Source organism: Numenius arquata, chromosome W (assembly GCF_964106895.1).
Source record: "Numenius arquata chromosome W, bNumArq3.hap1.1, whole genome shotgun sequence".
NCBI lineage: Eukaryota > Metazoa > Chordata > Aves > Charadriiformes > Scolopacidae > Numenius > Numenius arquata.
Window position 1 is genome coordinate 19,950,575 of NC_133615.1, and position 15,806 is coordinate 19,966,380.

The following is a 15,806-nucleotide window of genomic DNA, read 5'->3' on the forward strand; positions in this document are numbered from 1 at the left end:
TATTAGTCTAAGCATTCTCCCAGCCCAAGAAATAGTATTTTGAAAGATGTTTCCTTTTCATAAATATAGGAAACTCTTGTTGCATAAAGGTACTGGCAGCAGTCTGTCACTTTAACTGTTATGGAGTATGAGGATCATCATGTCACTGAGGCTAGATGGTGGGTCTTTCTGAATACTACTACTGAATGTGGAAAGGGTTGTGGTCAATGGCTCAATGTCCCAGTGGAAGGCAGTGACAAGTGGCGTTTCTCAGGGGTCAGTACTGGGACCAGTGCTGCTCAACATCTTTGTTGGAGACATGGACAGTGGGATAGAGTGCACCCTCAGCAAGTTCGCCAATGACACCAAGCTGTGTGGTGCGGTCGACACACTGGAGGGAAGGGATGCCATCCAGAGGGACCTGGACAGGCTTGAGAGGTGGGGCCCTTGTGAACCCCATGAAGTTCAACCAGGCCAAGTGCAAGGTCCTGCACCTGGGACATGCAATTCCAAGCACAAATACAGGCTGGGCGGAGAATGGATTGAGAGCAGCCCCGAGGAGAAGGACTCTCGACCTCTCTCGACCAGCAGGTCAAGAGAGGTTATCCTCCCCCTCTACTCCACCCTGGTGAGGCCCCATCTGGAGTACTGTGTCCAGTTCTGGGCTCCCCAGTTCAAGAAGGACAGGGAACTGCTGGAGAGGGTGCAGCAGAGGACCACAAAGATGATTAGGGGCCTGGAACATCTCTCTTATGAGGAAAGGCTGAGGGACTTGGGTCTTTTTAGCCTAGAGAAGAGAAGGTTGAGGGGGGATCTTATCAATGCTTATAAATACTTAAAGGACGGGGACGGTCTTTTTTCAGTGGTGCCCAGTGACAGGACAAGAGGAAATGGGCACAAACTTGAATATAAGAAGTTCCACCTAAACATGAGGAGGAACTTCTTTACTTTGAGGGTGGCAGAGCACTGGAATAGGCTGCCCAGGGAGGTGGTGGAGTCTCCATCTCTGGAGACATTCAAAACCCGCCTGGACACGTTCCTGTGCAACCTGCTCTAGGTGGACCTGCTTTGGCAGGGGGGTTGGACTAGATGATCTCCGGAGGTCCCTTCCAACCCCATGTGATTCTGTGATTCTGTGACTTGGAGGTGTTGCTGGACGAGAAGCTCAACATGAGCCAGCAATGTGCACTCGCAGCCCAGAAAGCCAACCGCATCCTGGGCTGCATCCCCAGCAGCGTGGCCAGCAGGGCGAGGGGGGGGATTCTGCCCCTCTGCTCCACTCTGGGGAGACTCCACCTGGATTACTGTGTCCAGCTCTGGAGTCCTCAGCACAGGAAGGACATGGACCTGTTGGAATGGGCCCAGAGGAGGCCATGAAGATGCTGCGAGTGCTGGAGCCCCTCTGCTGTGAGGACAGACTGAGAGAGTTGGGGGGGGGGTTCAGCCTGGAGAAGAGAAGGCTTTGGGGAGACCTTAGAGCCCCTTCTAGTCTCTAAAAGGGGCTCCAGGAAAGCTGGGGAGGGACTCTTGTTCAGGGTGTGTAGTGATAGGACAAGGGGTAACAGTTTTAAATTGAGATGGGAGATTGAGATGAGATCTGGGGAAGAAATTCTTTACTGTGAGGGTGGTGAGACTCTGGCCCAGGTTGCCCAGAGGAGCTGTGGCTGCCCCATCCCTGGAGGGCTTCAGGGCCAGGTTTGACGGGGCTTTGAGCAACCTTGTCTGGTGGGAGGTGTCCCTGCCAAGGGCATGGGGTGGGACTGGATGGGCTTTAAGGTTCCTTGCAGCCCGAACTATTCTATGATTCTATGATTTTGGGTTATCTAGACTATTTTATATTTGCTGCTGTTATGTACTGAAGAAGTTTTCTAGTGTAAGAATTTCATTAATGTTTAGGGTGAAAAAAAATAATTCAGGAAAAAAGTGTCCTTGTGTCTACTGTACACATAACCAAAACACTGGGTAACAAAACACGTTGAGAGTCTGAAGACTTCATTTGCTAGACTGTATGTCAGTTACGGTGTTCTGAGGTGTGGGGTGGGAGGGTACAGAAGTACATGTTTGCATACTTTAGTTTGCCAGTAATGTCAATTTAAATACAAGTTGAACTAGATGAATTGAGGCCTTTCAACTGGTATTATTTTCCAACAGAATCTTTTTGCACTGGCTGGTGATGAGGAGCCTGAAGTACGCAAAAATGTTTGCCGTGCTCTAGTAATGTTGCTGGAAGTTCGAATGGATCGCCTGCTTCCTCATATGATTAGTATAGTTGAGGTGAGTCTCTTTTCCCAGATTGCATGCTGAAACGTGTTTGGAGTTGCAGAAATAATACCAAATTAAAAGCATTCATCAGTACAGGTATGTTTGCTCTTGCACTTGCCAGCTCTTTGTTTTCCTTCAAGACTGAAGTTGCAAAAGTTTCTTTTTAGCTAATTGCCAACTTGACATTGTATTTGACAGAGAATGTCTATGACAGTTGTTCATTCTTCATTAAGTTAATTGATCCTGAAATGGCCAGGATCAGCTATGCCATGGAGCAGCCAGGCATTGCCTTACCACAAGTGAGAAGATCATGTTAAAAATCTTAGTTCTAGTGCTGATACTGCTACAGTTTACACATTGAAGCTGTCACCGTTTTTTGGATCTTTTGACCACAAGGATAAGGAATGTTATTTTATATAGCTGAGATGCTCTTTGAGCTACTGACAAAGCTGCTTGCCTTTGCATTCAGTTGTAGAATTTAGTGTCGTTTGATAGTTTCTTAATCATCCTAGATTAGTGCAGACTTGCCTACCAGAGGACCAATCAGCTGATTTTTGTCTACTCAACTCTTTGAGTTTCCATGTTTCTGGGAAATACTGGCAGTTTCTAGGTAGCCTTTACACACACTACTTGCTAGACTAGAAATATAGTGAAGATCAGTATGTTTCTCATGCAGATTTCATGTGAACAAGTGGGTCATAACCCAGTGTCAAATTCCGTAAGGGCTAGGTCCAGACAACATGAAGAAGGTGTTAAGTTTTTTTTTTTGCTCCTGGACAAAGGCATTAGAGAGGCATAAAATTGAGGTGACCCATGACAGCCTTGGCCTGCTGTCTAGTCTTCCTATGTGTTGTCTGGAATTCCATGATACCAACCCTTGGAAAACATGTTCTCATGCAACACAGGACAAGTAGGGATTGTTGGTACTTGCGGTGGGTACATTTTCTTTTGTTTGTTTGGATTTGGTTTTGTTTTTTTTCTTCTCTATAAAAGACAGCATTTTTGTTCTGTAACAAAGCTTAGACTTTTTTTTCCCCCCGGTTTTGGGACTACTGTGTGCTATTACTGATTTCCCCAGTTCTGTGTACATATTTGTATGTGCAAATGCAATATCTCAGAACTGACTATTGTTCAACATTCAAATGAGTCTGGTTTTGTCCCTTTGAAGCTTGAATACCTCCAAGTTGAATGCTGCTGATGGTGGCTACTCTAACTGAAGGAAGTCTTAAAAAAAGAGAAACTTGTATCCACATGATGAGGTTTTTTATGCTTATGGAGAATCACTTTTAAAGTAGTTAAGAATATTAATGATCCAGTATTGATTCTAAGACAGAAGGTCTTGGCTTTTGAAGCAGACAGGTTTAGTATTAATTTTCTTGCCAAGTTCCTGGAGCTGAGTTTGGATTTCAGTGGGTTTTTTGAGCAAGTGCTTCCAGGTGAGCAGAAGCAGATGTGTATTTTTTTGTGGTGGGTTGGTTTGTTTTTTTTCCTCTTTCCTCTGTCTGAGATAATGACAACAGGATATGTCAGGAGTAGACTGACCTAACAGATTTCAGTTATCAGATTGCACTTGTATGTTCATAGAGCATATTTAGCCAAACACATGGCTCCTAAGAACTTTCTCAGTAGAAGTCCTGACTTTTTATTCTACAATGCATAATGAGATTACTTGTAAGGAATGAATAGTGTATTGATGTTATGAAGCTGTAACACAGAAACTAAACTTATTGCTGAAGTCATAAGACTGTGCATCCTGTTGCTTTCTTCAGATAAAGATGTCTTACTGTTCAAAGGATGTGTTCTTAATGCTTTATGCATCACACTTCTTTTCTTGATGGTTTGACATAGCAAGACTAACACAACACTGTTACAGAGTCTGCAGACGAGTTCTGAATAATCTTCCTATGCCATTTTGTAATTTATTGTTTTGAAGCAACTATTTCCATTGCCTAAAGTCATTAGAACTTTATAGCTTATCATTAAAAGTACTTATTTAAAAAAGCCTTCAAATACTCTCCCCACACTTTACTTTGTTACTGTTCTTACTATGGGGGCCTACAGGAAAGCTGGGGAGGGACTCTTTATCGGGGATTGTAGCGATAGGACGAGGGGTAACGGTTTTAAACTGAAAGAGGGTAGATTTAGATTAGATATTAGGAAGAAATTCTTTCCTGTGAGGGTAGTGAGACACTGGCCCAGGTTGCCCAGAGAAGCTGTGGCTGCCCCATCCCTGGAGGTGTTCAAGGCCAGGATGGATGGGGCTTTGAGCAACCTTGTCTGGTGGGAGGTGTCCCTGCCCAGGGCAGGGGGTTGGACTAGATAACCTTTAAAGGTCCCTCCCAACCCAAACCAGTCTATGATTTCTAGGCTGTGTATGTGGCTATCTTATACCACTGAGTGTAAGTAGCCTTTTCAGTCTACTGCTACCTATCTTCATACCTAACTTCATGGAGCATATACGATAATACATACTTAAAGAGGAAATGACAGTGTAAGAAGCACCTTCAAACAGAGATTACTTTTTGTCATTCTGTTTTTGTCTTTGTGACAAATAACCAGATACAACAAAATAGTGGATTTTCAAGCCCTCTGGGGGAAAAATGCCAGATCACTTCAGGTGTATTAACAAAGCCTTGCTTGCAATGGATAGGACATTTTTCAACTTTTCCAAGGTGTAAATTGTTGACAACTCAGGATAGAGCAGTATTTCTGTTACCATGAATTCTTAATCACAGTAGTGACCCTTTAGGAAAAACTTGCAATTTAGTGCAGTTCTGTTGGAAGGGATGTGTTCATGGCAAATCTTGCATCCCGGAAATGCATAAGGATAATATAGGTCACCCCATTCTATTCAATTCTGAGAATAAAATAGTATTCTGAAGAAGGATTTACTTTGATTGTTTTAAATCCATGTGTGAGGAAAGGTAGCTGCATGGACTTCCATGAGGCTTCTAAAATGAGTGGAAGAATCAACTGTTTCAGAAATAAGGGCTGGCATGGAAGAATGCAGAAATTACTATTTTGGAAGTTGCATCTTCCCTAAATTGTTTTGGCAGTTGTGTATAAGAAACAGATGTAGCCATGGTATACTTAGGCTTTCTGTTTATGCAGTTATTTGATTGGGATTTTTTTGTTTAAGGGGATTAAGTTTTAACAGCAAGCTTAAAGATTTGGTACTGTATCTCTCAATTGCCATTCATGCTATAAAAAAGGGAGACTTTTTCTTTTTTTCCCTGTTATGGGTTCTACTTAATTGCATCCTGTTAGGTAATCAAGATTTGAAAGGGAAGCTTTTTTATGGTACTGGATATAAAAAATATTTCCATCTTACGAAGTGTATAGTTGTACCTTTTTATTCAAAAAGGCAAAGGGGGGTGTGTAAAATAATAATTTATTAAAAAAAAAGCCAAACACAGCTATTCTTGGGAAACTGCTGTTTATTATCTTGGGTCTCTGTTTGTAGTTTCTTGGTAATAGTGTTCTCACTTAAGCAGTGAAGAAACTTAGAATCTGAATCATTTAGCATTAAGAAATAGGCTTATTCTCACCATAGCCTCAAGTAGTCTCTTATATTTGTTTCTTCCCTTCGCCCCAAAGAAACAAAATTACTCTGGTAGCATAGTCTGGTGTGAAGACGCTTTGCAGTGTTGATAGCTTCTTCTGGGCACTCAAAACTTACATCTTATACAAGTACCTTTTTTTATATTGTGTAGTATATGCTTCAAAGGACCCAGGATCAAGATGAAAATGTGGCTTTGGAGGCTTGCGAGTTTTGGCTGACTTTGGCTGAACAGCCAATTTGTAAAGATGTATTATGTCGGCATCTTACTAAGTAAGTATTAAGAATTACAACTCCTAGTTGTTTTGAAATAGTCATCTTTAAACTTCAGTTGATTTGTTCCTGGTTACTCTTAAAGAGACTTTATCTAGCTTGCTGTATGCTTAGAAGGAGTTTCCTGTAGCTAGTTCTTGTGCATATTAAAAATGTCTGTAGCACAGAGGTTGCCAAAAAGACTTCTGAGGATTTCAGACTTGGCTTCAGAAGCAGCCTAAACTGCATCACTGGTGTTTTACCTCAATCTTAACAGCCTGTTAAGCATCAGATGAATGCAAATGTATACGAAGGTGTGCTTAAGCTTAAACAGACATCGCCATGTGACATTACCTGTAATATCTGGTGTACCATGAACACATGGTCTTGACAACTGCTATTGTGAGCAACTCTGTGCAATGCTTCTATGTGCATAGTCATGCTAAGGGTTCCCCATCTTTATGAAGAACATAAAAAAATGACAAGATCATGTAGATTTAGGAATCAATTTCATATCAATTGCCACTGCAATTTAAACTTTAAGAAAGCATGTATAATGTGTTCATAGTTCTTCAGACTGACAGTAGTTTTTTAAGTTTCAAAAAGTTCAAAAAGTTATCCTAAGCCTTAAAACATAGATCCTCAATTGAACAGGAACAAATATCCATGTTTGAGATCTAAACATCTGTGTGTCTGCAGCAGTGCTTGTAACTTTTTTCCAGACTAATCTGAAGACTTTTGCAATAGGAAATGAATTCTTCAGTGTTACCAGTAAATGGAGACACTGTTTTTGACACATGCATGGTTGTTTTTTGAAAATACTAGAACAGTTCTGGTTTTGATTCTGTTCTTTCAGTCAAGATGTTGAGAGAAGAGACATGTTCTTTTCAGCAAAATTACCATTTTAGATGTAAAGCAGTTAAAAAAATAAAAGGGACGGGTGTGTGCTGTCAAAATTTCAGTTTTTATAAGCAATTAGAAAGCAGAGAATTGAGATTAAAACACCTACTGTAGCAGTACAGAAATAGGAGTTAAAAACAGGAGAACCAATGTTATGAGAAAAGATTTTTAAGTTTTTACTTAACTCCTACTCTTATAGCTCAAAATACAAAAGAATGGTAGCACAGTTCTTGATTCTACCTACCCCCTTCCCAACACACTTATTAGTACTAGTCACCTCAGTATAAAACTTAAACCTCTTCTTGCCTATATGAACACTGACATTGCAACAGCTTCGTCCTCGGTTGTTGTGTTTTTTTAAAGAAGCTTTGAAATTTCTAGAAAAACAGATAAGAGTCACATTACATATCTCTCAGCTTTCAATGTCATATTTGTTGAAAGCAACTTGTTTGTTGGTGAGTACTTTTTGACTAGGGAGCTATAAAAATTTGCCAGTACTTGATGATGATGATCTTAGATTTTTTTTTATTAGATTAAGTGGGACAAGATCTTCTAAAAACCTGTTTGTTTAATATCTTGTTCCATTTTGCTTCTGTAGGCTTTCTTATAAAATATATAGCTCCTGCATACTTCATGAAGTATGCTGCAGAAATGCCAATGAATGGGCATTAATCTGAATACTTATTATTCTCTCATTAAAATTCAGAAGGTAATGTGCCATTGAGATGTGTGAATATTATTGCTGGCCTGAGTACCTTCAGAAATAGTACTCCTCAGCTGCAGAATATACAGGGCTTGAGTCTGTCACTGGTGCTGGGTCAGTCTGTGGTGATTTCAGTATTAGCTTGATTTGGCTTGTAATACATCTTTTTGGTTTTATGGATTTATTTTTGTAGTGAATGTGTTTACATGAAGCATTTGACTTTCTTTCCCCTAGTACCTTTTTTTTTGCCATACATCAGTACCGTTGGAGTCCCATAGCCATAACCAGTAAATAAAGTGACAAATACTATTTGTGAGAGCCAAATTAACTTGTTTATCAAGCATTTTTGGGGAATTTGAATTCTTACTGAAAAGCTTTAGACTTAATTTCTGAAAGGTGCTTCAGAATAAATGTAATCATGTAGAAGAATATCCTGGTTTTAAAGTGTAAAACTCAGTTGTGCCATCTGGCTACCTCTAGTTAGAAGTTAATGCTTTTTCAGATTACAAAGTATTGATGAACCTCATGAAATGGAGTATGGTTAAGGTACTAGCTTTTGTTATCAGGCTAAGTGTTTGTTTGTTTTTGTTGTTCGGTGTGGTGGTGGTTACAACCAGAATTATGGCCCAGGTGACTGAAAACCAGCTTGCTTTATTTATCTGTTATTTTGACATAGAACAATAGCATATCTGAAGTTGGAAGGGACCTATAAGGATCATGGAGTCCAACTCCCTGCTCCTTGCAGGACTACCTAAAACTAAATCATATAACTAAGAGTATGGTCCAGATGCTCTTTGAACTCTGACAGGGTTGGTGCTGTAACCACTTCCCTGGGGAGCCTGGTCCAGTGACCAACCCCCCTGTCAGTGAAGACCCTTTTCCTAAAGTCCAAACTGAGCTTCCCCTGACGCAGCTTCATTCCATTTCCACATGTCCTATTGCTGGTCACCAGAGAGAGGAGCTCAGCACCTCCCCCTCCACGGCCCCCCCTCAAGGAAGCCTTCTTTTCTCCAAGCTGTACAAACCAAGTGACCTCAGCCATTCCTCATAAGTCTTGCCCTCAAGGCCTTTCACTTGGTCGCCCTTCTCTGGGGCACCCAAAACTGCACCCAGTACTCGAGGTGGGGCCGCACCAGTGCAGTGTAGAATGGGACAGTCACCTCCCTCGACCAGCTGGCTATGCTGTGCTTGATGCACCCCAGGACATGGTTGGCCCTTTTGGCTGCTGGGGCACACTGTTGACTCATATTCAACTAGCCATCAACCCAAATCCCCAGATCTCTTTCTGCAGGGTTGCTCTCCAGCCTCTCGTCCCCCAATTTGTGTGTATAACCAGGATTACCCCATTCCAGGTGGAGAATCTGGCACTTGCTCTTGTTAAACTTCATACAGTTGGTGATTGCCCAGCTCTCTAGTCTATCCAGATCTCTCTGTAAGGTCTCTCTACCCTCAAGGGAGGGCACAGCTCCTCCTAGTTTAGTATCATTGGCAAACTTACTTAACGTACATTTGATTTCTGCATCCGGATCATTTATAAAAACGTTAAAGAGCACTGGCCCTAAAATTGAGCCCTGAGGAACCCCACTGGTGACTGGCCGCCAGCCTGATATAACCCCATTTACTATCACTCTTTGAGCTCAACCCTTCAGCCAATTGTTCACCCATTGTATTATGGACTTGTCTAGCCATGTGCTGGACATCTTGTCCAGAAGGATACTGAGAGAGGCAGTATCAAAAGCTTTGCTAAAATCCAACAAAATCCCACATCTACTGGCTTCCCTTGGTCAACTAGATGGTCAACAACCTTGTCATAAAAGGAAATTAAGCTGGTTAAGCAGAACTTTCCCCTTGTGAACCCGTGCTGGCTATGACCAATGACCGCATTGTCTCTTGAGTGTTTTTCAATAACTCCCAGAATGACCTTCTCCATAATTTTACCAGGCACTGAAGTGAGACTGACATATCTGTAATTACCAGGGTCTTCCTTTTTGACATGTATTAATATTTTTTTGTAGACTGATACCTGTGCTGGTAAATGGTATGAAATATTCAGAGATCGATATTATTCTGTTGAAGGTAAGCATTGACTTCTTTTATACTCAGTAAGAATATCTGGTTAGCTTCTGACTTGTACATCAGAATGATTGAGCTGGTAGGCCAGAGCTGATCTGCCATCTGTTCAATGGAGATTTAGCTTTCTGGGGCAAGATGTGCTGTTCCAAAAACTAGATGTGGCTGCTTGTTGAAAAATAATCTGTGGGCTTTCCTGCTTTGCCCCTGTCCCCTCCCACTCAGCTTTGGTAGAGCTGGGATACCTTTACCCGTTAATTACTGCAGCAAAGCAGCCTAAAAGAAATGATCAGAGTTAATTTTGAATGCCCTTCTAGCTTGAACTACACAGCTTTTTTCCATCACAACATTTTAGAATGTGTCTGTGTACTAGAATTTCTCTATTTCTTCTAATTCCTTCCCATCAAGAGTAATTTCTTAACAAGAAGGATACTTTGTGCTTTTATGTGAACTTACCTCTCTTGCTTCTATTTTCCTGTCATTTTTCTGGTAAATAGCAGAATGCAGGAACAATGGCATATTTAGTTAGCTGACCGTGCCAAGTGGGATATGAATCTTTCATATGCTTATAAAATCTTGAACTAAAATTTACACTTCATTCTTAACTTCCTTGAGCAATATAGTTGCACTATTATATCTGATAAAACATTTTGATGACAGGGGGATGTTGAAGAAGATGAAGCTATTCCAGATAGTGAACAGGACATAAGACCTCGTTTTCATCGTTCACGCACAGTAGCTCAGCAACATGAAGAAGATGGTATTGAAGATGATGATGATGATGACGATGATCTTGATGATGATGATGATACTATTTCTGACTGGAATTTAAGTATGTCAAAGTAATGTGTAAAATGTTTTAAAATATAGCTACTTGCATAATACAAGAACCACAGTAAAAAGAGGAGTTTGTGTATAGGAATACTGAGGCTTTGCTTTTGACTAGAAAAAGAACTATCTGCTGATATAATTGCTGGTTGGGGCAGAGGGGGAATCTTTCAGGTGACGTTTTGGCTATGTAACTCTATTGACAAAATCTAGCCATCTGTAAACTTATTTCAAATATGGCCGATAGAGCTGCAAACATCTACTGGATGCAATTCAAGTGAAGCTTTGAATTTTGAATTTTAATTCTACAAGATAATACAAATCATGGATCACCTGTTTACTTTTACTCCATAAAAAAAAAAAAACTCTTACACATTGTTCTTAGCTTGAGGAAGCTTAATAATGCTGTCTTTTACTTCAGTCTTCCCTCTAAATCTGTTTTGTGTTTGATCTTTTTTTTATTTTCTTTTTCCTCCATTTGAACATGCTGCTGCTGACAGCCATTACCAGTAGTTCAGATGTAGTACAGATAAATGTACCTTGAAGCTTCTGGATCAAACAACCTTGAGATGTATCTAAGCTTTTTAAATTATTGTCGTTATTCTAGAAGAAAATAAGCACAAATATGCTTGCTTTTGTAAAGTATCTTTCTTTTTTAATAGCTTTAAATTCATAATGTTGTTCTTGTAGTCATCATTGTGTGTAGAGATTGCAGAATTAAATACATACTTTCTGAAAAACATAGCTGAAATGACAAGAAGGGTGCTTTGTGGTCCACAGTTTTGGTTAAGATGATGAGGAAGCTAAAGCTGACTAGGAAAGAGAGAGAACAGAAAGAAATCTGTTTTGATGTATGCCATCTGGACTTGAGAGAATTTGGATTATCTGAAATTCAGAATTGTATGCCTTATTTCTTATTCAGTGTTCTATATTTGACTTCCAATTTGAACAGAGAGGAAACATCAGCACAGCCTGAAAATTAGCAGCATTGCTTACTAATGAGACCTGGTAACTAAATATGGGAGCCCAACTTTCTTTCCTCTAGTAGAAAGCTGAAACAGTCTTAGCTGAAAGCAGCAGGTTCCGGTCTTGAGGAGTCTGTGCTATTTATTATTGCTTTGCAGTGGAGATCTGCTCTGAATTTTGAGGGCTCGTGTTTTGTTTTATTCAAACTTGTTGGACATCATCTAGAAGTAGGGCAGAAAAAGTTTTGTATTTATTATCTATTCTGGTAGTTGCTACCTCCCATCTGAAAACTTATCTGTGTCCTGTTTGGGCCCACTATCAGTTTAGGATTTTTGCATGTTACATTTGCTACATATATTTTGCCTGATTACCTGTCTTGTATAAACTTTTGTTCCAATTGGATCATTTCTGACAGATTAAGAAGGAACTGAGATCATAATAAGCAAAAATGTGCAGTATAATTTCTGTAATACAAGCATTCTTTATAAATCCATTTTAGCATTATTTGTCTAGACGTGACAGCACCACAGCAGAAAACCAGAGTAAGGATTTCTGAATCATGTTTTGAAGTTGTTCTTTTATGACCTTTTGTGTGCTAAAAATATGAGATTAAAAACTTTCAAACAAATTTCGAGGTGGTGTTCTTTGTATCAGTGCATCACAGAATCAGGAGTAAGATTAAAAGCTCAGAGCAGAGGTCAGCAAATTTCTTTCAGTCTCTAGAGGTTGATGATTTTGCCTTTTTTTTTTTTTTTCTTTGAGACACAGATCATATATGAACACTTTTTTTTTTAATCAATTGCTAATATTTTTAGGCTATTTTTCCTTAGTTTCTCCGGTACGTTACATTCATGTCACAGACCTTCCCTCTTCCATAGTGTTACACCATCCTGTAATTATATTGCAGCATTATATATGTTACATAATGGTGTGGTTCCTGTCAGTGAGTTTTAATATCCCCAGTGTATAAGTCATTTTAGTGGCCATAAAAATGCTGCAAAATTGGCTAAGAGCAGTGTCTTTGTACCAGAGCACAGTGGATCCCTGTGTATTGTAATGAAATTGAAGGATCTTTCGTCTTAATGCCCTGTCATTAAAATCAGGATTACACTATCTAGCTACAACTGCTTGTATAATAAGCAGAGATTAACACTGTTAATTCCCCTCAGGGAAATGTTCTGCTGCTGCTCTAGATGTCCTGGCTAATGTATTTCGTGATGAACTTCTGCCACACATCTTGCCCCTTTTGAAGGAATTGCTCTTCCATCCTGAATGGGTAGTTAAAGAATCTGGTATCCTTGTTCTTGGAGCAATTGCTGAAGGTAAGGCAACAGTGCATATCAGGTTGCTGAATTTTTGATTGGTTCTAAAGCAGCTCCGATTCCTTCTAGGTAAATTTACTTGTGCAAACAAGTATACATCCTTATCTGATTTGGTTTATTTATCTCTACATCTACTAGTTGGTGACTGCAGTTATTTGTTTAATTTTTCATTTTCAAATCTGTGCATGTTTTAGAAGCTAAATAACTTGGATAATTTCTTTTATTCCTCTTCCTTAAATCTGCAGGATATATTTATTGGTCTCTCATGAAGTACCAATTTGATTTGATGCAACAGGAATATTTAATAAATTTGAGCCTTACATTTCATTCAGTGTTTTCAGAAATGGCAAAGACTGGTCCTGTGACTTCAGTGCACTGAGCTGCTTTTTGTGGATGGTTCTCTGATTTAAATGTGATAACTTCCATTTCTTTGCATTTACTCCCAGGATTGGCTTTATGCCTCTATTTCCAGCATCTCTGTCCATTTTGCAAACTGAAGGAATATGTTTGGGTCCATGCCTTGATTTTCTATCTTTTCCTACAGTGCCTAGCGGACATATTTTTTCTTTGTTGGCAGAAAACTTTTTTTGTTGGTTTTGATTTCAAATCAGGCAAGGTAAAAGTTAGTACTTCTGGCAAATCTCAGTGTATTACTGCCCTTGCTGACTTGAAGTGTGTAGCTTTTATTGCTGGTCAGTATTTGTGTGGTATTAGGAGAAAAGAAGAAGAAAATTAAATTTCTTAAGGAATCCTTTTTAATGATATGATGATTTGTTTTCAAGGCCTAATCTTTCTCTTTTTGTTGTCTTGGCCACTCTGAGTAGACTGGCATAAGACTTCTAAGCTTTATAAACTAATTTTATTTGGACGTTCTTTCTATACTTGATTTAATAAAGCAGAATTTCTGGAGATTGGGGAAGCACTGAAGTAGAAATGTAGTTAAAATGAATGTAAATTTGATTGGGGATTTTAATTATTGTTTACGATGAGGTTTCTTTTTAGGACAACATAAATTAGGTAGACTTGCTTTGTATACTGTTAAAATGTATTACTACATGATAGAGGATGAAAATATGTCCCTTCTAGGAAATGACAAAAAGTTCTATTACATTTTCTAATTCTTGTACTGTAATAGCTATATTTTTCTTTCTAGGCTGCATGCAGGGTATGATTCCATATCTTCCTGAACTGATCCCTCACCTTATTCAGTGCCTCTCTAACAAAAAGGCTCTTGTGCGCTCAATTACATGCTGGACTCTCAGTCGCTATGCACACTGGGTAGTTAGTCAACCCCCAGACACATACTTGAAGCCATTAATGACTGAGTTGCTAAAGCGAATTTTGGATAGCAACAAGAGAGTACAAGAAGCTGCCTGCAGGTGAGCCAAAGCTTAAACAAAAAGCACTATCTATAACACTGCTTTTTCACAGGAAACTATTTTAATGCCTTTTTTGATGAATGCATGACTCCATTTCTAGCTCTTAATGTATTTTATTTTTTCCTTTTAAATTGGAGTAGGTTCAGCTGCTTCTGAAGTAGTCACAAATTACTCCGAGTTGTAATAAAATGAAAACATAATTTGTGTTGTCCAGTTTGTTTTCAGAGTATATGAATCACCAAACTAAGCAATCTATTGCAGTAAAAGAAATTATCTGTATGTGACATCTGTTTATTTTCAATATTTGAAGTTTCATTGACCAGAAATCTGGCTTTTACATGCCTATGAACAAGGTCAATACTGATGACAAAGGAAAAATTCATTGCATTCCTGGTGGTGTTTATATTTAGCTCAGGATTACCAAAACATTTGGGTTACAGTTATTTCAAGGGATATTCCCTTTCTCTTTAAAGGAGATCCTTGGAGGTAAGGTTCCATTCTCCCCCTTGTCTGCTGATATTAAAATAATAATAATAATTAATAAAAAATTATTGGACACACCATTAATGGAATGGGTGCACCTCTTGTGCAGGAAGCTCAGCAAATAAAGCTTTTATGTGTGAGTTTGTATGGGGCAGGAGTGTACACAGCAGACTGCCAGGAAAGTTTCTTCATAAAGCAGAATTAGATCTGTAACAGGTATAGATAACAGGTTTTACAGGAATATTTTTAAACTTTGCTCATCACAATGTAAGAACTGAATCTTTGTGTTCAATCAAAATAGATCGAGTTTGTCTCAGTAATACCATTTTGAAAAAATACCTTGGATGAATTTGAGGACTAAATATAGTTCTGTGTTTAAACATAAATGGGTAGTGTGGGGTGTTTTGGGGTGGTCTTGTTTTGTTTTTTCCAAGATACTGACTGACCTGTTTGGGGTGGGGTTTTTTTGTCATTCAGTGCCTTTGCTACTCTAGAAGAGGAGGCTTGTACAGAGCTTGTTCCTTATCTTGCATATATACTTGACACTTTGGTCTTCGCATTTAGTAAATACCAGCATAAAAACCTGCTCATTCTTTATGATGCTATAGGAACTCTAGCAGATTCTGTAGGACATCATCTAAATAAACCAGTGAGTATACCTTATGCTCTGTAGAAGCATTTGTCATATATTGAAAAACTGGTTCGGCGGATTTTGTAGTGTGCTTTCCATGTTATAAAACAGAAATGCTGACCTTTCTGTGTAGGCTTCAATAATAAGTATTTACATGTAAAATACATAGACTGCATGTAATTTTTCCACTACACAAATATTCCCCATTTTGAATAAATGATCCTGTGTGTGGTGGCTTGTGAAATATGCTTCTTGTTATTGTGACTTTTTTCCTCATTCTCAGAATTTTTCAGCTCAGAGGAGATACATATATTAATATAGATATGAAATGGGACTTTAAAGAAATTGGTGGAATGTGTGCGCTAATTTCTAATGACTGAATTTTTAAATTTTTTTTGTAACCACTTTCAGTAAGCTGCTCTGTGTGTTTTTCCAACGTATTGGAGCACATCATCATTAGAAATTTCTTTAT

The 15,806-nt window shown here is 39.1% G+C and overlaps 1 protein-coding gene across 1 annotated transcript in view; it reads left to right on the plus strand.

Moving 5' to 3' along the window:
• Positions 1–15,806, plus strand: part of LOC141476786 (transportin-1-like) — a 96,657-nt gene that overhangs the window by 60,552 nt on the left and 20,299 nt on the right. The window contains exons 8-14 of the mRNA XM_074165587.1: positions 2,131–2,253; positions 5,955–6,073; positions 9,671–9,731; positions 10,386–10,557; positions 12,689–12,841; positions 13,995–14,220; positions 15,181–15,352. Coding sequence (XP_074021688.1) covers positions 2,131–2,253; positions 5,955–6,073; positions 9,671–9,731; positions 10,386–10,557; positions 12,689–12,841; positions 13,995–14,220; positions 15,181–15,352 — 1,026 coding nt within the window. The remainder of the gene's footprint in view (positions 1–2,130; positions 2,254–5,954; positions 6,074–9,670; positions 9,732–10,385; positions 10,558–12,688; positions 12,842–13,994; positions 14,221–15,180; positions 15,353–15,806) is intronic.